General features: G+C 38.2%; 2 protein-coding genes across 2 annotated transcripts in view; both read left to right on the plus strand.

Moving 5' to 3' along the window:
• Positions 1-22,253, plus strand: part of LOC140233988 (protein unc-79 homolog) — a 53,763-nt gene extending 31,510 nt beyond the window's left edge. The window contains exons 25-51 of the mRNA XM_072314078.1: positions 499-647; positions 1,486-1,643; positions 2,241-2,422; positions 2,764-2,965; positions 4,260-4,466; positions 4,985-5,074; positions 5,811-5,926; positions 6,260-6,313; positions 7,140-7,265; positions 7,645-7,827; positions 9,347-9,509; positions 10,080-10,600; positions 11,189-11,613; positions 12,220-12,360; positions 12,800-12,838; positions 13,718-13,833; positions 14,627-14,712; positions 15,416-15,583; positions 16,135-16,314; positions 16,976-17,158; positions 17,755-17,844; positions 18,469-18,647; positions 19,156-19,405; positions 19,969-20,109; positions 20,765-20,842; positions 21,395-21,439; positions 21,875-22,253. Coding sequence (XP_072170179.1) covers positions 499-647; positions 1,486-1,643; positions 2,241-2,422; positions 2,764-2,965; positions 4,260-4,466; positions 4,985-5,074; positions 5,811-5,926; positions 6,260-6,313; positions 7,140-7,265; positions 7,645-7,827; positions 9,347-9,509; positions 10,080-10,600; positions 11,189-11,613; positions 12,220-12,360; positions 12,800-12,838; positions 13,718-13,833; positions 14,627-14,712; positions 15,416-15,583; positions 16,135-16,314; positions 16,976-17,158; positions 17,755-17,844; positions 18,469-18,647; positions 19,156-19,405; positions 19,969-20,109; positions 20,765-20,842; positions 21,395-21,439; positions 21,875-22,057 — 4,455 coding nt within the window. The 3' untranslated portion in view covers positions 22,058-22,253. The remainder of the gene's footprint in view (positions 1-498; positions 648-1,485; positions 1,644-2,240; positions 2,423-2,763; positions 2,966-4,259; positions 4,467-4,984; positions 5,075-5,810; positions 5,927-6,259; positions 6,314-7,139; positions 7,266-7,644; positions 7,828-9,346; positions 9,510-10,079; positions 10,601-11,188; positions 11,614-12,219; positions 12,361-12,799; positions 12,839-13,717; positions 13,834-14,626; positions 14,713-15,415; positions 15,584-16,134; positions 16,315-16,975; positions 17,159-17,754; positions 17,845-18,468; positions 18,648-19,155; positions 19,406-19,968; positions 20,110-20,764; positions 20,843-21,394; positions 21,440-21,874) is intronic.
• Positions 22,254-27,612: 5,359 nt separating this feature from the next.
• The window catches only part of LOC140226670 (DNA repair protein RAD51 homolog 2-like), a 202,779-nt gene continuing 202,421 nt past the window's right edge, over positions 27,613-27,970 (plus strand). Inside the window, exon 1 of the mRNA XM_072307112.1 lies at positions 27,613-27,917. The gene's annotated coding sequence lies outside the window, so the exon portion shown is untranslated. The remainder of the gene's footprint in view (positions 27,918-27,970) is intronic.

Consider the following 27,970-nt stretch of genomic DNA (forward strand, 5'->3'; position numbering starts at 1 on the left):
CATAGGTGTAACTGCAACAGACTTTCCAAATGAAACTTGACTGGGAGACAGCATACGTATATCATTTAGTTATTTTTTTTTACATTATGTTCTGGAAACTTTACTGCAAAATTATCATGACAGATGGTTCGCACTATTAAGTCAGTAAATAAATGAAGGGTTATTTCATAATTGTATCCTTTTGGAACAAGCTTCTCATTACCCATACACTGTAGGTGCTGTTTTTATGTCTCCGCCACGAAGTGTCGCCGGAGCTATTATCTTGTATGGTATGACTTTAAATTCAGTACTAGTCAGTGTTCAGTTTAATGATAATCACATAGTGTTAGCAAAGAAACAATTACAAGAAATTACAGCTATTAAAAGAGGATGTTGGTAATAATGATTAAGTTACTCTTATCTAGTTGTTGACAAACATTTTACCATAGAAAATGAATCATTGACTGTTAGGAAACTTTAATTTTAATTTTGGTCCATATGTTGCATCTATGTATTCAGGAAGTACCAAAGCACCCAGACCCCAATGTACTGCTCAACATGCTCAACTGTGTGAAAGTGCTGTGTCTAAATGCTGAATGTTTGAGACAAGCAGCCAAAGATCATGTAGGTTTCTTGGTCTTCGCTCAAGAGAACCTGCTTATTCCGAGGTTAGTATCATTTTCGCTTATTTTCTTCCTGTCTTTGTTGTCATTCTTTAAAAAAAGAAAAGAAATAACATGTATGATTTATGTCCTACAGTGTATCACAGCAGTTTATTGATTTGTAATCTCAGCAATGTAGGAAATGAAATTGCTTGTAATTGCTGAAATGATATTGGCTGTATGACTAAAGTATATATTTGTAATTTCCTTTTGATTACATTATGAAATTTTATGAATGTTTTTGAATATATTTGATAGATTTCATGACTTATATTTCTCCGCATCATTCTGCGTAATTAATTGAGTATCCATTGTAGAAAGTAAAGTAGATGTGAATGTTTGTACACGTAGTGGTAGAGTAGTTAAACGTCCTTTACGCCTTGTTTTGTAAACATATTTATTTATATCTGTTATTTTCACACGTACATGTACATTATCACTTATATTTTTGTATTCATATATTGTAAATATGTTTGTACTCTCATACCCCGAGAGGGGGTCGATAGAGTCAATAAAATCTTACAAATCTTACAAATCTTGCAAATTCTAAATGGCCTGTATATTAAATGTAACAGTTATCTTTGTCCTTTAGATATCTATACGTGAAATTGTTTGCAAATGGGAAGAGCAGAAATGAAAAATTCAACAAATAATTCTATGATTTGAGAGACATCAAAATGCCAGGTTGCAATACCCAAGATTTGTCACATTTTCTTCCTAACTTGAATTTAATTTTACTTGTTTTTATACTTGTCATGGACAGTAGGGTTAGCTATTATGCACTATTTTGTGTTTATCATGCTCACTCATCTCGATAATAACTCCCTCTCCCTTCCCCTCTTAGTTTCTGGAATCTCCTGGAAGGAGAGTTGTCTCATGTGGTGGAGATTCTGGTGCCCCTCATCCTGCACTGCTTTGCCCTTCCCTGTGGGGCAGACGTCATGTGGAGACTGGTGGACAATGAGATGGAGAGTGAGAGCTGGCAAACACGCTTCAGATCAGGTGAGAATCATGTCCTGGCTAAAATAGCCAGCAGAGCTTTACAATCATAGGCTCTGTTTCATCCAGAGATTTACTGCCTGGGTACAAGAAGCCATGAATCAATTGCAGCTGCGCTGTGTGAACATACATGTATAAACCACAAAAGAAAAAAAAATCACAAGTGAATAGCTGTTGACAAGTGAGGGGCTTAGTAGTCACTATCAGTCTCTTGGATCTTGATTTTCGAAAAGTGTTCAGAGGAGTCAAAATGGAGGTTGTGTAAAGGGCAGGGTTTTTAAAGTGTGAAGGAAAGTGATGATGTGAGAGTGATTAAGCATATCTGAATTTAGCAGAACCCTCAGTTGTCACTGATGGTGTGGGATAGTTTTCTCAATAATCTGTTAGCATTCCAAGCTACAAGTGTTGTGAGTCTAGAACCCAAGTCCTGTAGAGGGTGCTATTTAAGCTGTAATCTGACGTAGAGGTAAAGCCTTTCTTGTTTTCATAAAAGTTTATAATGTAAAAGAGCAATTTAGAATGCCTCCATGTTAGAAACAGGGTAGTATTGATTGATATGCAGGTTAGCAATATTTGTATTTTTCCCCTCCCATCCCCTAGTTGAAAGGGTGACTGTGCTGTTGCGCTGCGTAGAGAAGAAATCCCTTGGCAACAACTCTGTGATCATGGGCTCCCTGGCCCATGCCTTCAGCATCCTGGTGTCATCTACAGAAGACATCTGTCCTGCTGTCTCAGCCAGGAGCATCCTCATGCTGGAGAGCATCCCAAGGAAAGTCGTCAAGGTTAGAGCTTTGGGCTTCTGGGAGAAATGTCAGAGACCACCTCCTTCCTGATGAGAGACCATCAGTAGGGATTCATCCTGTGTGGTTTAAAGTTTTGTACGGGGGTCAGCTTGGTGGAAAGTCAATATTCAATTGCAACAGGAGAGGTGCTTGAAGGTATCCTCTGCAACTTTTTGATGTCTGAAATGCTTTGAGTTCATTACATAATGCTATTAGGTAACCACCTCAATAGATATTGTCATGTTCCATAGTCTGACATTTTGTGAGAGATATAGCAAAATGGGCATTTCAGTGTATACATTAAAGACTCCACCTCGTATGTTCCCTTGTTTTCTGTTCAGGTCCTTGTAGGCTGCCTGGAGTTCCAGTGGGACTCCGTCCTGGAGGACAGGGTCCTTATCCTGTCCAGGCTTCGCCTCTTGCACCACTACATGCCCACGGCTCCCGTGCTGTCCTGGGAGTTCTTCATGAACCGCCTGGACACCCTGGCCCTGGAAGCCCAGGTCGACAGGGAGCAGGACAAAGAGTTTCCATTCCCTATGGGTAAGTGTCTGTACTTGCTACCTCATCCCACTGTGGCTGACTCACATTCTTGTCTGTTTTATGTCTGCTTGGCACTGTAAATGTGAAATTATCATGATGTGTGGAAATTTTTGCATATTTTGCATGACCAGAAACTAGCTCAAAAATAAAAGGACACAAATAGTATTGCTTATTATCTGTACCACTACGTAATGTTTTGATTCTGCAGAAATAGAAACTTGCGAAATTCATTATACTTGGCAGAGTGCAAATAATTACTCACACTAAATTTTCACTTTTCCAGGAATGTACAGAAGTGTGAAAAATTGCATAAATGATCATGTACTAGTGTCTTTGTCCAGCAAGTAGTAAAGCCATTCAGCTGCTGCCTTTTGAAGTAGAAAAAATGTATAAAACACTTAACCCTAAAAAGACTGGGGGGGGGGGGGGCCTAAAAGGCCCCCCCTCGACATTTCGCGTGATTACTCTGCAACACGCATTGCTCTCGCCGCGATGCTCTATGACTTTTTTCTTTTGAGTTTCCCGCACATTTTGACACCAAATTTGTGACGCCCGGCGGTACGGTTCTAAAGTTACATAACTTTTTGTACATGCACGTGAGGCCGAAAATGGCTCAAAAATGTGATTTTGTGTATTAAGTCAATGCAAATTGAGTTTATTCACATGGCTCATATAAATATGCTTATTTTTACTCTCAATAGCTAAAATTAATTTGTTTTAGCAGTATTATGCTTCAAAAAGTGTCTGCCACAAATTTTGTTAAAAAAAAACAACAAAAAAAGGTCGAAAAAACAAAGAAATACGTAAGAAATTCATAAAACAATAAAATAGATGAGAAATTGATTTTGATACCGAATTTTTTTTCAAGTACATTTGCTAAGGATGCCACTAAGAATAATTAGACCAAAAATGAGCACTTGTGGAGCTTTATTTACTGATTTAGATCAAAGAATCTGATTTCTCGCATAAATTAGCATAATTAATCAAAATAAAATAAAAGAAGACTATTTTGTAAAATTTGAATATACGATCTTGTAGATTACATCGCACACTACCATTGTGCAAATTTTCGCGGCGATCGCGCGATCCACAGCCGAGATCTTAAGGGGGGGCCCTTTAGGCCCCCCCCCCCCCCCCCCCAGTCTTTCGAGCTACCAAAATAGCCCAGTCTTTTTAGGGTTAATATTGTTTGCTTGTGGAAATGTATTTTGTGCAATTGATACTCTTGGCTGGTGGTAACAACAGTCTTTAATTCTGTGATTCAATAAAATCAATCATATTCCTGTTACACTAGACACAAGTCGATCCAGTGCTGGTCTTGGTGATAGGACAGACATCTTCATGAACAAGCTTAATCGTGCTCGCCTGGCCCGCTCCCAGTCAGAGCTCTCAGGCACACTGAGGCCTCGCCGCCTCTCTGCCGCCTTCAGCAAGCAGGACTACAAGGCAAGGAGCAAGTCGATGCCGACTGGACTGGGCTTTGCTAGATTCCATTTTCCAAGTAAGTCCACACTTTGCTCACCAATTGACCTACCCATGCCAAAGAAGGATTCAGTTTCCTTGAGTATGGATCAGCACAGCTCTTATATTATTCAGTATTCTTTCATGAATATCATATGCCATGAATATCATATGGGGCAAATTATTTGTATAGGGCCCCATTTCTCTCTCTCTCTCTTCTTTCGATCTTTAAAATAACAACAACATATGCCACTGTCTGATCTGAATCACTTAAAAAACAGAGAGAAAAAGATACCATTGGTATGCTCGAAGAGGGATTTGGTATGGGTTCATTTGATTTAGTGCAAGATTGACACTGTTTTTTCTTCTAAGTGCAGCTGAGATGAAGAATTTGAAATTACTGCACAGTGCTAAATGTGCAGTAATGCATATGCCACATATGCATGTGAGTCAAATTTTGATGTAAAGGAAATTTTCTTGACATTTTATTTTGTTGTTACTGAGAATAGGAACTATTGGTCTGATATAACCATAGTTTTTTTCCCTCTCCCTTTATAGCTGATCGATCCACATACAGCCGGCCAGCCAATGCAAAGGGAGGCAATAACCTTGTTGGAGATGGCTTTCTGGCAAACAGCCTGTTCCGAGGTTAGTTGGCATTTAAATCAGAAGAAACCAGTACTTCTTTGATGCAATATGCTGATGTCCCAAGTAAAATTTTATTCAGTTTGTCAGCCAGTGGCTAAGATCAGATGCACATGTTTTTATTTGTTTCAGAAATAGACATTCTGCTTTTTGAGAACTGTGTGTTTTGTTTATATTAGGTTTCAGTCTTTTCATCTGATATCATGAATATACCAAAATGTGTCATTTGTGATATTAGTTTTTTTTTTTTTTTAATGTTTAAATTGTATCAGACACTGTTAGTTTAATTACATAACCCTGCCAAAAACCTGTCAAGACGTGATTACTTCGGGATATGTGTGTTAGTATGTGTTTGCATTTTCTCTTTTTTTTTGAAGGGGGGTGGGGGATAGGTGATGAGAATTTATGCATGCAGCCCAGTCTGTGGTAAAGATTAAAAAAAAAAATGGACCTTCAAGTTTGGCTGTTTCTTCTTATTATTATTTATTTATTTATTTATTTTTTTTGCTGTATTTGCTCACTCAGCAAGATACACCACCGATGAAGATCAAAATGCGAGGAGTGTGAATGTTTTACTTGTACTAGGTAGAGTGCCGTCATGAAACTAGCAGTTTTCCTTCAAAGGAAAAACCCTTCAGTTGATATTGTACACATACTATTAACCTTTTTTTTTTTAGAGCCAAGCCACAATGTCTTAGCTTCTTCTTTTTTTTCCCACAATAACCTCTGTTTCTGTTAGATGGTCATTTGAAAGGTATGAAAGAGGACAACACTGAGACAGCTCCACAACTGAACATAGACTTGACCAACGTGGATAAACAGACTGTTCATAAACTGATCACTCTACTGATGATAGTAAGTCTTTATATGCTGTATAGCACATCAGAATGATCATTACTGTGTTTTAAGTAGCATGTCATGATTAATTTCATGTGCAGGCAAAACAGATCTGAATCTGTACACGTTTTAATGTTATCGTGAATGTATGACTAATAGGCATGTGCAAATATATTGAAAACTCAGTTCATAACAGATGACATTGTTTTACCTGGATGATATTCAGATGAGCTCAATGACCAGTGAATATTTCCAGCTAAAGTTTAGGATGATTTTAAACACATTCAAACAGTTGTGACAAAATGTAACTAAATATTGCTTATTTCATTGATTTGTTACTTCTTCCAACAGTTCATGACAGGCACAAACAGCATGGATGAGGACCAGGTCTCTGGGAGAGCTATGGTGAGTTTTGAATTCAGGACTCACTCAGTCAATCAGTAACTCATTCATTCAGCTAGTCACACTGTTCATCAGCATGGAGATCTCATTCTTAATTATGAGTAGGTTAACCCATATCTGCTGATCCAAAGGATATCCCTTGGTCCATGCAAATGCTGCAATCACTCGTCTACGGAATAATAACAGAGAAATAACTTGGATGATGACGTCATTTATAAATCTTTTTATTGCCCATGAACTCTGACCTGACATCCCACAGTTCCTTGCCTGCTTCCTGTCACTTTTGTTTGGATTGGAGCTCACTTTTGAAGTTTAAAGCTAACAGAATAAGTCCACATCTAAGTGAGATAGAACGATGCTGTACATCTACATAATTTACTGAAGTCCCAACCATAGGTTTATGATCTAGCCCACGCTACTGCGTATCACCTATTAGTTGCCGTTTGATGTTTCTTCATGTTTGTAAGCATTACAAGAAGCAGGAGTTTATGATGTGGTATTTGCATTTTTGTTTTAAATCAGAATGTCTCCAGAATTTAGTCTCTTGGGGCATTTCATCAAGTGTTTTGTCTGATATTTTTTCTGACAAATTTGCTCTCAGCCAATCAGATGCAAGGATTTCATTAGCTTATAATAGTTTGTTAGAAAAAAAAAATCTGACAAAATGCTTGATGAAATCCTCCCCCCTGCCTTTCACAAAATGTATACATATATGATTGATGTAGATATTGTACAACCAAGAAAAACAGTGGGTACTGGTGACACATTATGTCCATTGGGATCAAATTGTGAATTAACACCCAGTCTTTGTTTCTTTGTTTGATCTCAGAATACAGTCTTGCGTCACCTGACAGTGCTGCTTGGATACAACCAGGTCAGCAAGACATTCAATCTCCCCCCACACCAGCTACGAGAGTCGGCTGTTTTCTATGCGTTTGTGGCAAACCTTCCCAAGGTCAGTGATGGCATAGTGATCATTATCCTGAAAATCTGTCACAAATCAAAAAATGTTGTTTATCTTCAATAACAAGTGGATATTACACTTAATTACATGTATCCACTACCAGGTGTCATCAATTAACTCTTAAGCCCTGTTGACGAAATATGTATGTACAATGTTGGAAGTATTTTAATATGGTAGTTTTAAAAGACAGTTAATGAGAGTTATTGAAGCATAGAGGTATACATATGTTATAACATACAAGCATGTGCCAACATCCTCGCACATATTCAGACCAATTGACTAGGATGCTGACTCTACACTCGTTCAGCAGAACTCAACTATTTAGAAATTGTTTTGTTTTCTTTTGTTTAAAATATTTTGTCTCGCCCAGATGTTGGACCACAATGTGAAGGTGGGGAACATGGTTCTACCCATGGTGCTGAGCCTGCTGCAGTACTGCCCCTCCCCTCAGAAGGTTGCCCAGGACTCTCACCCACCAGACTACTCCCTCTGGTTCCTGGAGCCCCACTGCAGGCATTCCTGGTTCATGTCTCTCCTTATTGTCCTTTACAAGGTGGGGCCTGTGGACGTGATTGATTTTAGGGAAGGGAAGGAGTCGGAGCAAGCTTGAGAGAATGGGTGCCCGCAATTTTGTGTCATGAAAGAACATTTCCTTCGTATCTCTGTATGCTTTATCAAAAGATAATAGTCCAACTTATTCAGTAAATATCTAAGGAAATTTGTCAATCACTTGCCTCATTCACCATTATAGATTTTGAACCTGATAAATATAGATTTATTGTAGATATTTTGAACCAGATAAATATAAGATATAAGTAAAATACGTGTTAGCTAGTGTACAAGGTTGAATTCACAATTCTCAGTTTTTATGCCTCCGCCACGAAGTGGTGCCGGAGGCATTATGTTTTCGGGTTGTCCGTCCGTCCTTCTGTCCGTGCGTCCTTTCGTCCGTCCGTAATGAATTTTGTGGACAGGGTAACTATCAAAACCTTTTGAGGTATCCTAATGAAACTTGGCATTTATGTGTAGTAGGGGGTGAAGTTATGCCTATCAACTTTTGGGTGCACATGCTCAAGGTCAAAGGTCAAAAGGTCAAGGTCAAATACATAAAATTTCACTATTTCCACCATATTTATGCAATGCCTGAAGATATTTTCTTGAAACTTAGTGTATACATGTATTACCCAATTAAGATTCTTCTTTTTTCTCTGTACCTTGGAAATTGTTCAAGGTATCTTCATGGAACATAGTATATATACATGTACTGACTGGCGGTGATTATCTAGAAAATTTAGGGTTCATGGGGTCAAAGGTCAGGGGTCAAAGGTCAAGGGCAACACTTCAAAATTTTACTATTTCCGTCATGTTTATGCAATGCCAGCAAGATTATTTTTTTTTACACTTGGTGTATGCATGTATAACCTAATAGAGATTCTCTGGAAAGTTTTTTTTTCTTTTGTTTTTGCCTCGAAGGTCAAAAGGTCAAAGATCAAGTGAAAGTGCTGAACTAATTTTTTCCTCCATATCTCGGAAGTGGCTCAAGTTATCTTGAAACGTACTACATATTTATGCATGTTCTGCCTGACAGTGATTATCTTATGAATTTTAGGGTCAAAGGCCAGATGAAAATGGTAACAATTTACTATTCAATACAGAAATTGCACTTTTTCTCCATACCTTGAAAATTACTCAGTGCATAAACGTATGAATGGGTCAAAGTCAAGTTAAAATCCTTAAATCCCAAATACATGCTCTCCTATTCATCCAATTAAACCTAGGTCAAGGAAGGTGAACATGCAACACATTTGTGACAAACTTGTCATTTTAATATTTTGCCAATTTTGTGAAAATGTAATCACACATTGTCCACATGTACTATCTAGACCTATTAGGAGAATCATGCATTATGGCGGAGGCATACCAGTCGCCATAGCGACATTTCTAGTTCAAAGGACTTATTTTAATGAAACATATTGAAGGCAGATAGGTTACCAATTGAACTTGTCAGTCATGATGACTTAGTTTAGATCCTTGCTTGCATAAACCTAACCTGCTCCTCTTCTATCACACAGTATTCCATTGATCAAGTAGAACTGAGGACTACCCTGAAAGCCCTGGTGCGCGTCACAATGAATGTACTGGAGGCCCAGAGACATCAGTGCAAGCCCAAACGGCCTGAACCTCCCCAGCCAGAGGACATTTGGGGTGCCACCCTTCCAAACAAACACAAGTCTGGTAAATATACCAAAGAGGGAAATCTTTGATAATTGATTACCCTTTTTGGGTAAGAATAGGGAATTACAGGTTCTTTGTAACAGTGAACGTTATGGCATGGAATACTGTCAACACTAGCTACTGCATCAGATAGTATAATCATTTGAATCAAAATACTGGAAATATACTCACTTGTTGTGACATTGCACCAATTCATTGCAACAAGTGAGTTTGATTTTAGTGTCTTTATTCAAATAATCAGAATTAAAAGAATAATAATAAATAAAAAAGAATTTACGTCAGTATATTAGCTACTGTAATTTCTTATGATATTATGTATCTCTGATAATATAAAAGTGATACCTTGATGCCTTGATGCAGTAATCCCTTGTTGCAGCTCTTATGTGAAGCTATACAGTAATTGTAGGACAAAATTGAAGATTATCTGCCAATCATTGTATGATGCTTTTTTTTTTTTGCTGCAACAACTAGTGAATTATGTCAGAGAGTAAGGTCTCCAGTGTAAGATGTTCTTCATGTTTGTTTGTTTTTTTACCATATTTGCTATACTATAATCATTACAATTGTCAGAGTCCAGCTTGCCCAGGGAAGAAGATGTCAGTGAAGAGATTGGCTCCATCTCGTCTGTCGGTCCCAACACACCCCTGCTAACCTCCACCACCACCACCACCTCAGCCATGAAGACCTCCGACCTGGTCACCACGGCAACTGAACCCACCTCCCCGACCCCGCGAGTGGAGTTCATCACCCCCGGCCAGATCATCACCACGACGGGGAGCGTGGGCGGAGCCAAGGTGGAGCCGGCGTCGGTGCGCACCGCGGTGCCCCAGCACCAGGAGCGGGAGCTGGAACCGGAGATGCTCTTTGTGTCGGAAGATGAGGTCATCAACCTGGCCATCAAGCCCTCCTGCAGGAACTTTGTGGCCTCCACCATCCTAGAGGTGGAGGAGGAGGAGGAGCCAGAGCCAGAACTGGAGGCAGTGGAGGGATTTGAGGTCGTTGAACCCCTCCAGACACTGGACTCTGTGGTAGAGCCACTACAGGCAGCTGCCACGGTGGTGGCGGAGGAGCCACAGATTGTCACTCCACAGGTTAGCCCTTTCATTGACAGACTGTTAGGGTGTACAGGGTTTATTAGACATTACTTTGCTCGACCTAATCTGTATAGAAATTTGACATTAGAAAAATATGTATATTCTGAACCATGATAGAGTTAAGAGCATGAAGTAATATCTTACCATGATTTCTTGCGAAAATTTGCTACTGTTTCATGTGGTACATGCAAGCGTTTGGCCACAAAAAGATATGACTGACTCGCAAGCATTGATGTAGAGATTGCGTAATATTGCAAGTTTCCAACTGTACATTCCTCTTTTTTTTAAACTCTGAATTGTCTTTTTATGGGAACCTGGTAGATCATGCTTTGCAAAGTCTCCTGCAATTTCAGGATCTTATAGTGAATGGATTTATGCTCTTACATTACTTTTTTTCTGAGTCAGTATGGTCTAATTCAGACCGATGAAGTAAGGTTTAACTTTACTTAGTTCATCTTTTCATGTTTCAGATGACAGGCATATTAACCCCTTACCAAATCTTTAAAAGACTCAAGCATGTTCATCACATATGCCAAAATTATTTTGATGATAGCTTCTAGAACCAATTTGTGTCTCCCCGCCCAGGTTGTGACAGAGCTAGAGACGGCCACAGTGCAGAGCCTGGAACCGCAGGTGGTTAGCCTAGAGCCCCAGGTGGTGCAAGCCACCACCATCCAGACGGCCACCGTCACCGAGGCCAAGCCCAAGATGATCCAGCCCAAGTTCCGCACCAAGAAGCAGCGCAAGCTAGGCGTGGCTTCCATCATGTCGTCCTCCAACCAGTCGGGCGGTGGTGGGGAGAACTCCCCGGGAGTAGGGGCAGAGGGAGTCCAGTTTGAGTTGCCTATGGACTCCCCTGGTGGCATGGGGAGAGCTGGGCGGGCTGATAAGACCAAGAAGCGTTCCCAGAAGCTGAAGGAGCAAGCACAGAAGTCACCAGAAAAGAGGAGCAGTGTCTACTCAGCAGTGAGGCGGTATCATGAAGACAAGAACTTTATGGCTCTCACTAAGTGAGTTCTTGTCTCTTTGGGTCAGAAAAATACATACATTTTTGTTGTGTTTCTTTGAACTTCATTGTATTGTTGGCCACTTTAACTTTGATCATTAGCATCTGAGGAACAGATAGCATTAAAACTATTCCAGACAGGTTTGAATAAGCCAGAGAATTCTGCATACTGTAGATTCAAGTATGAAGGCTAACATTGCCCAGTGATTGCCCACTGACTATATGGCTAAATCCTTCTCAGTTCAATGTTTAGCCCATGAATTTAATGTCACATAGATTGTTTAATAAAATTAAAACTAGTTCTACAAATTTAAGCCATAAAAGTTCATCACATTACATTTGTGTAGAACTTCTCTCAGAAGCTGTGGGCACTTTATGATGAAACCTTCTCTCTTTATGTTTAGTGTTACAAGCAAAACATTGTCATTGTGCCCGTTTGGCACTAGATCAGGCAGTGGTGTTCTGTTTCTGATGATCACTGGTAGTGTCATTAACCCGTTGAAGACTCAGCCTAAGTATACTCGGGCAGGTGTCAATGGGAAATGCATGTTAAGGCAAGGTCAGCTTTTCCTCAATGGATTAATATAGCTATCTACTGTATCTTGTCTAGATGCTCTGATTGTGGGGCCATCCTTGAGGAGTATGATGATGACTCCATCTCTCTAGCCATTGTCGTCCTGTCCACCTTTGTCCATCGTGACCCAGAGCTGGCTGCACCTCTTCTCCTGGAGATGCTGCAGGTTGTTGGAAGGTCAGTCCTCCACATAGGGGCATGACAAGAGTTCATTTCTAGAAGTGCATGGGCAAAGTAAAATCTAGTAGATATGAAAAGAAATGAGCAAACAAAAACTCAATTACTTGAAATTTCTACATGTGTATTTATCTACTTTTATATCTCCATAATCCCATATATTGGTGTGTTTGTGAACATGATTGGGTGCATGTGTGTTAAGTGATTTTGTGTTTTTTGTTCATTAGTAGCAAAAAAATGGTATGCATTTTCTTTTTCAACAGATGGGAAAGAAATATTTTATTAAAGAATAGTATTTCATGCTAAATGTTTACATGATTTGTTTTCTTTCATTCAACACATACACGCCATATTTTTGTCAGCAACTACTGTCATTATAGTGTGGGTAAGAATTTTTTTCTTGCCAAATTCATTCTAAATGTATATGATTTCTCTACAGAATTGCATCAGCTACTTTCTACCCCTGGCAGAGTGAGAGGTAAGTCTATTCCCATCCGTGTTTGTATGCCAGTCATGTTGGATGTGATTGGCAAGGATTCCATCAAAGTACTGGTAGTTCTTTTCTGGCCATATTGTTAAGTTTACAATGTAAAGTTAGCAGTCTTTTTGTGAAGGCAAATGAAACAACTTCATTTATGACCTCCGAGCTTGATTATGAAGCATACTTTCCATATTCCTGTATCAAACTATAAACAAACTGCAATTGTTGGCATTTATGATGTCAAAGGCACAGCTGATTTAGGTACAGTGTACAAGTAAAATAATACCAGCCTACTGCACCTAGTGTCCGTGGATGTTGTATGATCAAATTTAAAAACAACCACTCTAGTCTGCATTGTCTATTCCACTGAAGTTGCATTCGTACGTTCCTGTGTGATTGACTCACAGCAGTGCTTCTATTTGACATTTTTTGGGTTTCATTCTTTTTGGTGATACATCAAAAGTCGTTGCACACATCACTATATTCAAGTATTCTAAGTAGAAGGAAACAGCCAATAAATAGAGTGCTTCATCATTTCAAAAATCTAGATGAATTAAAGGTTAGAGTAGATTTTGCACTAACCAAGATAAGTTTATGTCAGGTGTCACAAACATATCTTCAGCTCTATTCTGTTTCAAGAAAAACAAAAAGAACTTCATCGTTTTAGCAGATGATCGAGTATATGTAACTTGACTAGGGAGAATAGAATTAAGAATTGGGAACTTTCAATCTACACAGGGAACACAATAAAACATTATGTTATATGAATTAGCATCTTTCCCTGAAAATACTTTTTCTTAGACAAATGAAACAAAAAGAGAAAAGAAAAGAAGAAACATGTTTATGCTCACAGAATATCTGTTTGTCCTCACCCAGCATCGGCTCACCTCCGGGTCACTCGTGCACTGTGGCCAAGCAGTTCCTTCGCTGCACACTGCACCAGCTTGCTCCCAATGGAATCTTCCCACAACTCTTCCTCAGCAAGATTGAAGGTTAGTGGAATAAAAATGATGAGAGTTATGTTTCTTACATTTGTTAGAGATCTATACCATGTAAGATGATCTTCGTGCTTCTGGCAAGGCAACTTTTAATCGATTAGTGTGGATGTGCCATGGGTGTAAGCAAATGGTAACAGCAACATGTACACTTTCTACATAGATAAAAGCTACTGCAAGCATGAGGTGTGATGTATCTATTCAAAGTGATGTGCATACCTCACAAGACTTGATCATATTTAAAGCCTCAGCAAAGCTCATATTAAGCAGGGTATCATAGAGCATGTATTCAGGTAAAAGATTATCAAGAAATACACGTACAATGCATAAGACTTTTGTTGTGAGATTGTTTTGCCATTTTCAAGACTAGCATTTGCATATGCTAGTTACTAAAATGCTTGTCTCCTTTTTTTTCTTTTCTATTTTTTCTTCATTTCATGAGTTGTCTGATACAATGTGAGTTTTTTTTTGTTTTTGTTTTTCAAATTTTCTAAGTTTTTATTTGCACATCTGTTTAACACAAGTCAAATAATAGAGTTCAAATAATCAGAATACACTTGTGTGATGATACGTGCCGGGTCAGTACAATGATTCAATTGGAGGATCCTCATCCACAATTTCCCACTTTTGTTTATGCGGTCATACAGAAAACGGATAGATGACCATTTAAGTAAACAGCTCGAGGACGTCCCTGATTGAGTAGTGCGTGATTACTGAAGTATGTAAAATGTATGTATCTGGTTGTATTTGTAATGGTTTGAGTTTGGTTGATATCTATTTGGTCCATCAGACCAGTCCTTCCTGCCCACCATGGCTGCTGCCTTACAGGATTTCAATGAGCTCAGCCCAACGGATGCCATCAGTCACCTCCTGGAGGTAGGTCAATCAAGTTTCTTCTTCTGTAGTACACTAGTCGTCACCACTCTTCATGACCTATATATGTCAGTACAACAAAAAACAAGAACAGGGATAAAACACACAAACAACAACAGACTCTCTTACCCTTGGGATATACAGGATTTATAGTACATACAAATGTACACTTATGCAATCACTTTAATTTCTCAAAGCATTAATTATGTCCAGTTAAGTTTGCTTGCTTATCCTGATAATTAAGCTATTTCTTTTTTTTTTTTATGAAACTGATATAATAATTAAAGATTTAGCACACCTCAAATTTTATCACAGAACCGTTGATGTTATTTGAACATGGAAAATGTTCAGACATCCATCACAATATTAAATACTAGCTGTATATATGCATGGTATATTCTGCAAATTTTGCAGGTCAACTGATATTTGTAAAATTGTCAGTAACAACTCTCAAAAATGTTGCCTCCTGTAACTCAAATATGCTCTATATCTTTTCCTAGGTTGGAAATCAATAATTTTCTTTTACAGAGGGATAATACATATTTTTAATTCCATCAGTGCTATACTGGATCATGAATTCAACCCCTCACCAAGTTGTCATACAAGTTCCAATTTGCAAAATGTTATACTCACGAAAAATATATGACACATACATTACCCGACTGTGATGCCAATTTCTATATGCCTTTGTGTGTTTCCCTATCAGGGTCTGAATGATCGGCGTAACCTGCCTCCACTGCGCACCATGCTGGTATTGATGAACCTGGCTGACTACATGGACTCCCTACCCATTGAGGGATCCACAGCATGGGGTGGTCTCATTCCCCTCTTTGACACCTTCTTCCGCAAGCTTATCACCTCTATGCCGGAGAATGTAAGTGTGCATCCTGTGGCCTGGGGATTCAGATATCAATTCAAGTGATCTAAGTCTGATACTGTATTAGTTTTAAGTCTGATTCAATTATGTGACAGCTAGAGATAAGGGTTCTCATAACAACAGCCCCCCATTTTATCAAAATATAAAATCAATTTTAAATTTCCTTACCACACAGGCTGCCATGGACTTACTTTGAAATCAACTATATAATCAATTTTAGCTCTTCATTAAACAGGGCCCTGAGAAATGATAGAATCAATGTGTACAACATTATATGGTTTTGGGCATTTGCCTACATTGACACGATCTTTCCTGGAGCATTGTGCATGCCTGTATTGTACAATTCATTGTATGATGATACATATCCTGATGCACTCTTCTTGTTGAAATAAGTAGAAGATTTTTTAGTTGTGGCATCAATGGCAAATGGTCATCTAATATCAAATACACAAATTTGATATTATGTTGTCATTTTTAAGTTGATTGTAATGTGAAAGGCATCAGTGAAAGTTACATATTGGAGGCTTTATTGTCTTCATGCTTGGCAGTGTGATGTCAACGACCTGTTCCGCATCTTTGAGGTGCTGCTCCGCAGCCCAGCCACCAAGAGCCTGCCCACCCTGCTAGAGCCCATGGGTAAACTGGTCAGCTTTGCCATTGAGAAGGCCCGCTTCAAGCTCACTCACCTGCTGGAGATCTGCACGCTATGCAACAGAATCTTCACCAAGGTATGCAGGTGTCAAGGGGCTCTTCTTAGTATAAAAAGTGATTCAGATTCTTCATGCAGGTCAAGGTCACGTCCCTTCTTTGAATTTTGGAGTGTCAATTTTGACTTAATGAGTAATATAAATTATTTTTCATATGAAGTTTTCTTATATTGTGATAAATAGCATATTGCTCTGTTATGTATGGAATGATCATTTCATATTTACACCTATAGTAAGGATTCATAATGAAAAATTGTAATCATTCGCAGTATTTTCTGACATTGCTTCTCAGTGTGACAAGTACCAGAAATGATTTTGTGAAGACAGTCATTTCACAAATTGTTGTTCACACTTCAGGAATTTTTGTCAAAAAAGAGATATATTCTATGACATTTGACTTCTATATCAGAACTTCACATTGTATACTGACAAGGTTTTGTCCAGTTGAATCTTATCCTTCAAGTATTATTATTTGCAAAGGCTGAGAACTGCACTGAATTGTGAACACAAATGTACACACATGCACACATGCACACAAACACACATACAAGCACAATAAATCCCCCAGAATATATTTTCAAGTAACAGTATTGATGCATTTATCAAAAGAAAAGGTGATGAAAAGAAGTTATTAATCTAATCCATCTTCCTCTTTGACGATACATTGGTTCCTGTTCTCCAGGAGAGGGAGAAGCAATCCTTTGCCAGAGTCATCTCCTTGGAGCTGGTCCAGGCCCTAAAATTCAAGACCAGCCTTCCAGACATCAACCTCATCCAGCTGGTCCAATTTGTTGTCATGGACGCGGGAGGACGGATGAGTGACTTTGGTCACATGGAGGCAGACATTGACGTGGAGATGGCAATGGTCAGTGCCTAGTATACCTCAATTTTTTGACTCCCCTAGCAGAATCTCCCACAAAATTCTTTCTCTGGTGCGTTTTGTTTGCCACAATATCTAAGAATGGATGGACTCTTTGTTTCAGTGGCCATCCTTTTGTTTCTTTCAATGCTCTTATGTCTTTTGTTAAATGACCCTGTTAAATGAAGTAACAGCTCAGATGGCATAGCGTGAAATGGTAACTGTTGTGATGACCAAATGAAATGTATTATTGAATTGAATTCAGTTGAATTTTGAGTTGTTTTTTAGGACTACTCAGGAGGCAGTGAATGCTTGTATACAAGTTACCACATGACTGACAACTAGTAGTCCCCTCTAAAGACCAGGCAATAAGGATAATGTACATTGCCTTAGGCCACAACTGCTGCTGCCAGGGATCCCAAACCAGGGACCCTGTGATTAATGTTATATTTTCTTATCCTCTGAACTAAAGAAAATTCTGTAGTGAATATCAGGCTGATTAGAGAAAACAGGTTTGGTTGCACATAATATCTGAGGCAGATGTCAAATGTGATGTTAACTGTATTTATTAATTTTCATCTCTTTATATCTGATTGTGCCAGAATTCAACTGGAGCCACAGACTGCATGAGGCAGTATATCAGTGATGCCATAGAGTACATTGGAGACCTTCACACTCTCACCAAAGTCAAAGTAGGTGACATGCCCAAGATTCCTTATTGTAATCAATTTAGTTTCCTGCATTGCTGCTCTTATTGGGCAAGATATGCCAAAGAGCAATGGTGAATAGAATACAAAGTCTGCAATGACATTTTAATTTTGCAAGTAACTTGTCTTTCCCTTTCTTCTTCTTGAACCAGTGTTGCAGTGAAATTTTGTTCTGATTTTTGTACTAGTATTTCATGTCCAGCTAAAAGTATGAGGTTATCTTTTGTAGACTATAGGTCAGGCAAGCTGTTCTTTGTAAAATATTGCATGGTATGTAATCTATCTTAGAGGAATATGTATATTAGGTGTTATGTAATCTATTTTAGAGGGATATGAATATTGGATGGTATGTAATCTATCTTGTAGGAATATGAATGAGTGTGTATTTGTCGTATTTTATCAACAAAGGTCAATTTTATGATATCAGAATCAAAGGTTTTTGAGTTGATGCTTGAAGAATGGTGCATTATGTCCTGTTGTGGAAGTAAGATAACTGACTTGAGGTTAGACTCAGAATGTCATTTTGTTTACTGCAGATAGCTCGATTGTAGTGTAATCGATTGTAAAAATGCTAGTTATGGTACATCTTTCTTGACCTTACCCCCACAGAACAACCTACGAGGGGGATCCCAGAATCTGAATGAGGACACCCTGGGAAGCCAGTTAAAGGCAGGTGTGGCCCAGATAGTGGCCCTGGAGTTTACTAAGGCCAATCAGCGTGAAGGTAGTAAGGCCATCCAACGCTACCTCCCATGGCTCTACCACCCACCTTCAGCAGTCCAGCAGGGGTAAGAACGATAAAATCATTGTTATTTTATGGCATACATGATTGTGATACGTGTATGCTCTGTCTATTTTCTTGCAGAATGAATACTTTGTATGTTGAGTCTTCGGATATTTTAGCAGTATATTGAATGAGCATAAAAGGATTTAGGATATAATATTAGAAAATCATATGACACCATGCAATTCAAATCCCATACCAGCTGAAGATGTTGTAGTTCTGATATCGTATTTCTTGTCGCCAATATGATGAAAAAATTGCCTTCGTCTTTCAGATAATGATAAAACAATAAGCAGCTCTCAAGGAGTACAATAAGCACAGTAGTTATGTCAATAGACCCTCATTCATTTCAAGATGTCAAGTTTTCATTCTAGCACACCTTCAGTCATGCTATCTTCCCCTTGTTTTGTGAAGTATTACATTCATGGGTTTGTCTTCAGAGTTAAAGTATATATAGTTATCGTGGTCTACATCAATACCTTACGAAATGATGTTGCGTGACCTTTTCTCAGACCAAAGGAGTTCATAGACTGCATCGCTCACGTGAGGCTCCTGTCCTGGCTACTCCTGGGCTCCCTGACCCATGCGGCCCTCTGCCCGCCCTCCTTCACCAACAGTGGTCTCGTCAGCCAGCCCATCCCGCTGGATGCAGGAAACCACATTGCTGACCACATTCAGGTCATCCTGGCTGGATTCGCTGAGCAGTCCAAGGCCTCTGTCCTCCACATGTCATCCCTCTTCCATGCCTTTATCCTCTGCCAGGTGAGGTTGTCTTCCGGGTGTTTGATCTCTATAGAGTACTAAAGTGATGATTTCACGGTGTTTTGTTATAGCTTGGGTTGGAACCAGGTATGGGCATAAACACTTGGGCCTGGGGTTCATTTCATTAAAGTTTTTTCGCCCATAAGACACACTTATGAGAGACTCCAGGAAATAGATTTTACTTCTCCTTGAAAGTCTCTCATAGCTACATATCAGTGACTTTGGCCATTCTGAGATTTATGTAAAGACTTTTGTGTGATGACTTCATGAAACGGACCCCTGGTGAGGTTGTGTAAAACCAATTTCCATGATGATGAATGGCTGTGACATCACACTTTGGTAGTCAATGTTTGTTCCAGCATGTCATGAGTCCATTGTGTTATTTTACTGTTACTGAAGATGTTTCTTGTTACTAGACATGGATGCAGGCGAGACAGTCTACTGTCCTATTTGCAACCATTGTGAACACAATTTTAAAAAAAATGAATTTTCATGACTTTCACTCTGTGAAATCTGTATTTTACTATTCAAATTATATGTTTCTTTGTCTGTGACAACTACAGCTTTGGACCATGTACTGTGAGCAGATGGCATGCATGAACCCTCCCAACTCAGACCAGCATTCCACGGCAACCTTCAGCATCATGGACTTTTGGAGCAGAGTCACACCCGGAGTTCTCCAGCTGCTCTCACACTCCAAAGTGGTCAGTTTTTGTGTTCATGGATCAGCATGAATCAAACTCTTGTCTGTGACTATGTAGAATGGGGAGTGTATAATCTTGTGCTGCATGGTGCTGCTTTGTTTTTTTCATTGTCATTGCTATTGTTGTTGTGGCATCTCAATCCTCTTCTGAGTGACTTCATTTTTAACAAATATCAGAAATCAATTATTTAGAATACTTTTTATCAGAAATATATATATATATAAAAGATATAAAACAGTGCAGATGTATGTAACACATAGCTAGCAAGTATGTCACTAACTGCAACTGACATTAATTTTTCATTTCATTCTTTTTAAATGATAAAAAATCTACTTTATGCTTTGATTATTTTTTTTTTTGATAGATAGTTTGCAAATTTGCAATTTGCATGTATTTGATCTTAGCTTTATTGTATATCTTGTAAATGATAAATTCAGCAGAGATAGTGTATGTTGTCAAATGTACACATTTCATTTTGTTGTTGTTGTTGTTGCCAATGTCGTTCCCCAAGATAGGAACCCTTTGTCATCCACCGTTTCAAAGTCAAAATTTTCTCTCTTTAATTCCACCCTCCCCCCTCCATGACATCTGTGGTAGTTTTCAAGTAAACTCTTTCAAATGCTGAAATCATGTTTTGTTATACTTTTGTTGACAGTTGGCTGACATGGTGAATCTCCACTTCTTGAGCCTAATGGAAGCCCTTCAGGAGTGCAACTCTTCAGTGCTTGCCAAGGTGAGTCAGTACAGTCCAGTTACTCTCCATGGTACAAGATTTCAATTTCCTGATGCCCCTCTTCCCTGCTTAGTATGAATTTGGTGATTTCTGTCCCAGAGCAGATCAGATGAAGACAGAAATGATAATTCCACCAAAATCCATGTGTAAAGATTTTTTTTTTTGAAGATTGGAATTAGCATGATGCAAGGAAATCTGAAAGGCCAAGTTTAAAACCATAGATACCCACTTAGATCAAAGAGTTCTAATCACTTCATAATCACTTCATGATGCCTGGACCAATAGGAGACAATAAAAGTCACTGTGATTGTGACTGTGATAATTACTCTTGAATATGCAGAAAGACAAGAAATGCATGATCTGTCACTTTTGGGTGTTTTGCATGTTCAGACTTTTTGACTAATGATTGATATTTTCATTTTTTTTTTTTAAATATAGAGAAAAATAATATCTGTTAGTGTTTTCATCAATTTGTTTACAAAGAATGTGATAGTTCTTGAGCTGAAATCTAAAGTTATGTTTTAAATATCATGCTTTCTTTTCTACCAACAGCTTTTCCCCATGTGGACCCCAATTCTCTTCAGTTATCCCTCCAAGGTATGTCTGAAGTGAATTTCATTCTGTTCAATTTAATGATTCTCTGAAATGACCACATTCTGTGACCAGGAGGAAAGCAAGACTAAGCATATTTGATTTTTTTTTTGTCTTTAGTGTTGTTGAAATCAAGTAATCTAATCATTCCCTTTTAAAGTTGAACCCATACTGCACCAGATTTCTAAATTTCACAGCATAAGTAGAAAGCCAGGTTCAAAATTACAAGCCAGCAGAAACAATTAAATAAGCCATTTGGCTGTGACATGACCATCATGTCAGTTGTATAAGTGTTATAGGTAGTTTTGCTCATTTGTTAAGAATGCATCATGCTTGGAAGCAGTAACCTTTATCAGTATGATAATAAGCCTTGTTACAAAAACAAAACAAAAAACATATCGTGAACTTTCTCAAACTCCCACCCTCAATGTCCAATGGTAGCTTCCAGGAAGCCTGCAGGTTCGGCTGCAGAACTGTGAGAACTGGCCACCTCCAAGTCTGATGAAGGGGGAGGTGACCTCCTACCATGCCACCACCCTCCTCAAGTGGCTCAAGCGGCTGCAGTTCAAGATGGGCCAGATTGAGATCCAGTCTTCAGCAGCCACACAATTCTACACCGTCTGAGGGCATTGTGTCCGGTCAGGTAGCACACCAACAAATGACTTGTGGACAGTCGAGCATAGGCCTGCACACTCTTGTGTCTTCTGTATGTTGTGCATTTGATGCGAGTCAATATTATTTGTGCCCACGTTTTTGTGGATGCAATGTGTTTTCAGTGTGTAAGCCAAGTGTACGGCGTATAATGCTGTCGCAACCTACACCTGGGGCAAGTGAATACAGCTGTAGGAAACATGACTTACTACAGCTAACAAAAGCAAATGTGCATTATTGCAAAGTATATAACGTTTTGTTGGACGTTTGTTTGATACCTTTTGCATTCATTTTTGGTTTCATGGAGGCTGTGTGATCTACCTGTTGCTACCATTGCTATATCTCCTAGGTAATAGGGGAACATCTCGATGGCAACTTCATATATCTTGCATGAGAAAAAAGTTACCACAAACAAATCTTTGTGATGTAATCAGATATATATGAAAATGTAGGTTATATTCCTCAGTGAGTAATTATGTATTTATATTGTTAAGCTTTGTAAGTCTTGACAGTATAATTGTATTCTGTAGCCACTGACAATGACTGTATCATATATCAATGTGTGTACAGATTTAAGTACCCGGTTTGTCCAGGTATACTTGCTCTTGTGAGCTATACATTAATTTATTAATTACAACTCTTTGTACAAATTGTGTTCGGTGAAATAGATATTCTAAAAAACTATAATGTCACATTTTAACTTCATCAAGATGAAATATACCACATCAGCTCAGACTGATGGTGCTAACGAAATTGTCAGAAATGTTTAGAGTATTATCTTTTGAATGATGTCTGTTTTTTGTAGAGCATTTTCTAACTGAAGACAGTGTGGAAGTAGTCTCTATCAAGCTCTGTTGATTTAAGAAGACATGTAGCAATGTGGTGATGTTTATAGTGTGATTTGCAGTATTCATTGTGTAGAAAAGAATCGATGCAGAGGAAAACATTAAAAAGATATCAAAATGTAATGTACAGTTATGACAAATTTGTCAGAAAGATGTTATGACACAGACAACCATGTATGACATGGAAAGGTATTGTATTAAAAAGAATATTTATATCCATGAATATGTGTGCATTAGTTGATTAGTTGATTTATTTATGAGTGGATGACACAAGTTGACCACACTGTTTCAGTAGAAGACAATTAACAGATGACTTGAAGATGAGATTTGATTAGTGTAATGTTAGTTATTGACTGCCATATTCTACTATGCTTTAATCTGTGACCAAGGAATCCTGATGTTTTGGGTTATCCCTGTCTGTTTGTTGTTTGTTTGTTTGTTTGTTTGTTTTTGTTCATAGAGCACAGCTATTTATTGTATGAGAATATAATTGTATGTAAACTGTACATAATATGTAGGTTTATGCTTTCTGTGTTGTTATTCACAAAAAATGGCATCACAAAATAACAAACTAACTTATTGAGATTGACCTCTAATCATCTAACAGTCTCAGTAAAATGTCTCGGTAAGACTAAAAATCTTCCATGGTTGCTGTAAGGAAAAACATAAATCATCCGAGTGGTATCATTCAGTATTTAGGAAAATTCATAGTAACAATTCAAAGACTACATTTCTAGTGGGTAGACTTATGTTGATATTGTGATGTTCAAACAAATGCACATGTTCATGTAAAAAAAATTGTGCGGCCAGAACCAGTAGGCGCATATCAAACCTTAGTAGAACCAAATCAGCAGTTTTCATTGACCTGTAAAATGTTATCAGAATTGTGAAGAGATCCATCAAGTTTGTAAGCTTGTTGTCTTTTTGATTCTCAAATCGTACTTTGAGGGTAATTCCATTTGTGAAGGTCAAACTTTGTATTTACTTCATTTAGGCTTGATAATCTCATTTGAATTACCTTGATCTAGAATCCCGAAAAAAAATTCAGGCTCAGAAATAGGTTTGTTGTGCCAAGCCCACATTGGATATGTGTAATGCTGACTTTTTAGAGTTTGACTTCTTCAATTAATTGCTGTTACAATAACCTTGACGTGGTACATATTGTTTAAGTGTGTCGTCTTTTTGTTTGTTTTTTATGTATAGAAGTACTGTTATATTGTTTTATGTCATCACTTCAGAGAATTTATTAAATCATACACTGTACCTTTTTAGAATAATCACATCTTGTAGAACAAAATAAAAGATAGGGCGCTTAAGGTAAAGATAGGGTACTAATGTCACATATTCAAATTTGCATCAAGTTGATGGAGTTACACCATTCTTGCTCGCAATTGACAAAGCAAAGTTATATTAGAACTGTCATTTCTCTTGCTATCATGCATATATATGACATTATATGTATGGGATTATATGTCTCTTAGCAGTCAACTGATACAACTCAAAAACAAAGCAAAACTCCATGCACAGAACATACAACTTTCACTGGCATTTGAGAATGTGTCCATATATATGGTCATGATTGAGTCATTACTGTATGGTGTGAAACCACTTAATTCCCAATAATATGGTCTAGTTCTCATTCCACACCACATTACTCTGTCACGTCATGTTGCACGTCCACCCAGCCGGCACCCCCATAGTAAGGTAGATGATTAGTCCTTAATTAGCTTGCCATCAGTCCCGAAGGATCAGCACAACAATAGCGGTACGTCATGAAAGGCATCACGGGCACAGCTGAGCTGTGAGAGTAGTGACAAAAATGTCAGTGAGCATGGAATGCATACATGATCGCCACAGCCTAGCCGAAAAATTGCCGCGCTCTCTAATTTAGGGTGCTGCTTTTCATATCTCCTTCTGCAAAATTTACCCTATGGTTAGCCTGCGCTCGGCCGTGTCATTCCTGCATCCTCTACCAAGCCGGATCTAATTGTTCCATTGTGTAGCCATGCACTCCAAGGTTTTACAGTTTGTTAATAGTGGTCGTGTAAACTTTGGCACCCACGCATGCATGTTTCTCGATGAGACGAGTTTATTTCCATGCTTACAGCTCTAAGATTACACATGGTATATTTTGTTGATTCATATTCTTTTGTAGGCAAAATATAGATAATTTTCAAGACAGGGTTTTTATCCTGCATTATGTGATGATAGCATATTGCAATGTCTTGACTATAGGATAGATGGAGAGATTTTATATTGAGCTACTGGTTACTCTAGAAATTGTGTGCTGTTTATGTGTTATCAAACTGCAGCTTGTACATTGTGGGCAAGGCTTTGTGTGTAAGACACTCATATGTGGTTGTTGAGATAAGAATGGCATACATATTTGTTACTGATTTGTTTAGTTTTGTATTTCAAGATATGAATGTCCGAAAGTAATGTGAAGGCTTATATGTGTTCTAAAATATGCAGACAACCTTGGTTTTTAAGTATCCTAAAAGTGAAAGAAATATATGGATGATATTTAAGTTGATAGATATTTATGTTCACTCATTGATATTAGTTTTTCAAGTATCACCTTGTCAAATGATGTAAAGGATGTTACCAGCTTTTTGCATGCCTGTACTGTCCAGTGCACTTAATGCAGACTACTCTCATCAACAGCACCACTGACAATGACAAATACTGGGAGATATACTCCTGTTTTTTTCCTTGAACTGGCAGTTAAGTCTCACTACCCTATTTTGGAAACAGAGGCCATTGTAATGATAACACATTGCATAAAATTGAAAGCTTGAAAGTGTGAAATTGCACATAATGAGAATTAAAGAGACAAACATTCATGTGTTCTTTACGGAAGTAGAGTTAAAAGTTTTGCTGCTTCTCAAGCACCAACTTCTGTGCTCAATTATTATAATGATAGGCAGTTGGAATGCAGCATGCCTACACAGAAATTAACATTGTATTCATGTAATAAAAGAAAGTTGGCCATGCTTTGTTACAGTGATGTGAAATGCTAGCTGTATATTATTATACATTGTATTCTATTACTCAATTTTAGTATGCATTCAAAATGAACCAGTTGGTTTTTTTTTTTCTTTCTGTAATGCTTAACTGACAGATTATCAGCATCAGTGTTAAAGAGAATTTTAATCCAGAAATTCATCAAGCCTTCTTGATGTAATGCACTTTGAGCACACATAGACAGCTGGCTTCTTTTTGTTTTATTTTGCGTTTTTGGTGTTTCACTTGGCTTTGAGATTATCCAACCAAAGTACAAATTAACCTAGCTATAGTCAGTCCATCTCACCTGATGTCATTTCAGTGTTTGCTATTCAAAACTAACAAGTGTGAAGAGACTGATTGTGTACTGTATATGGCAAGCTGTACCTATTAAGGTGCTTGCCACCAAATATTATGGACCATTGCATTTCATTATTTGATTTTTTCTTTGTCTACCACATGTACGTGTTATGTTTAGAAATGAAATAATATGTCCCCTTGTCTTGCCAGGAGCAAATAAAAAGTGACATGCAAAACAAGTCTTCCAGCTTGCTTACCTGTGACTTTGTTAATTTTCCTTGACAGAAATTTTGAATGATATGCTGTGAGTTGAGTTGAGAATAATAATGAGCATTTATCTTTGATTCCAGTTTAATTTTGTCATCACACATGTAGAGCACCATCTTTATGGCATGTAGATATCATCTGAAACTGAAATAAAATAAGAATGGTGGAGATTTCACTGAAATTGTGTCTGAAACAGGAAAATTATGAAATAATAAAAATTGCACAATTTGTACTATACAGTGAAGTTATGAGCAGCTATACTATAGTGTAGAACAGGTTACGTCAAGGTTTCACAATTCTCCCCTTTGCTTAAGAGTAAATTTTCAAATTGATGAAATTTGAAGATTAAATCTTCACCAATTTCCGTCTTTGTTTTGACTCTAAAGGAAAAAAAAAATATCCTTCCACAGGGAATTGTTTCATTTCAATGATTGAGCAATGACAAATTTGTTTTTGTTTGTTTGTTTGTTTTGGGGTGGGGAGGGGCGTGGGGGAGTGAACCCTGTTGAATCTACCTGCACCAGGAAGGTTGGGTTGTGAAACTCTTTAAGTCAATATTCTTCATGCCCTAGAGGATATGTTTGTTTAGGGGGAACATTACTTGTTTGACAGGTGACTTATGAGCCTTTCCTAACAGAGTTGTTTTGCGACACAGAAAAGAAGATATAGCAAGTTATCATTTTAAGGTCTTCTCATACCGTTATCTGGCCACATGTTACTAAATTGATTAACAAAAGACATGGCAAGAAAACATGGAAGTTATGGTCAGTCTTGGCGAAGGTGCAATTAGATGATTGATGGATGTTGTCATGGACAGAATCTTAGTTTGGAAGGTTTATTGTGGGTGTAAGAAAAACAATTTATGGTACATATTCAAATATTCTTTTGGTCAAATAAGTGATGATCAAGGTATCATTATTATATCAATACAAGTCAAATGCTTGCATTGCATACCATTAGTTCCTTTAAAGCAGAAAAAAGAAAAGAAAAGCGAAACAACAGTGACTAGATAACGGAGGAACATCGCCCTCATCGACGAAAATCAATACATGGATGGCGCACGCACAAATTCAATTCGCTCGTGCTCCTACATGCATGCAAGAGCAAGATAGATCCGATAATTATTCGTCGAAAAGTCCGTATAAACACTCTCGGTGAGCCTTCAAATGCAGAAACGTTCTGTAAGCATACTTGGCTTGTGGAGTTGACTGTATAAGCGGCTGACAGTGAAGCGATATTCTTTTAGAATAACCACTTCGAAACTGAAACTACGACGTACTCTTGCAGACGACAGAGCAGCGGCCCCATCACAGACCTGTGGAGCGATTCATATCGGGGTTGCAGCGGGCGAGCGATCGTTGAGCGACCGCTCATTGCGCTTTGACCGCTGCAGCTCCGGACATCGCAACAACGCAAGGGTGACCATGATTGAATTAATCTTCGTTTGTAAACAAATGAAAGTGGCGTGATA

This window comes from Diadema setosum, chromosome 1, assembly GCF_964275005.1.
Source record: "Diadema setosum chromosome 1, eeDiaSeto1, whole genome shotgun sequence".
Classification (NCBI taxonomy): domain Eukaryota; kingdom Metazoa; phylum Echinodermata; class Echinoidea; order Diadematoida; family Diadematidae; genus Diadema; species Diadema setosum.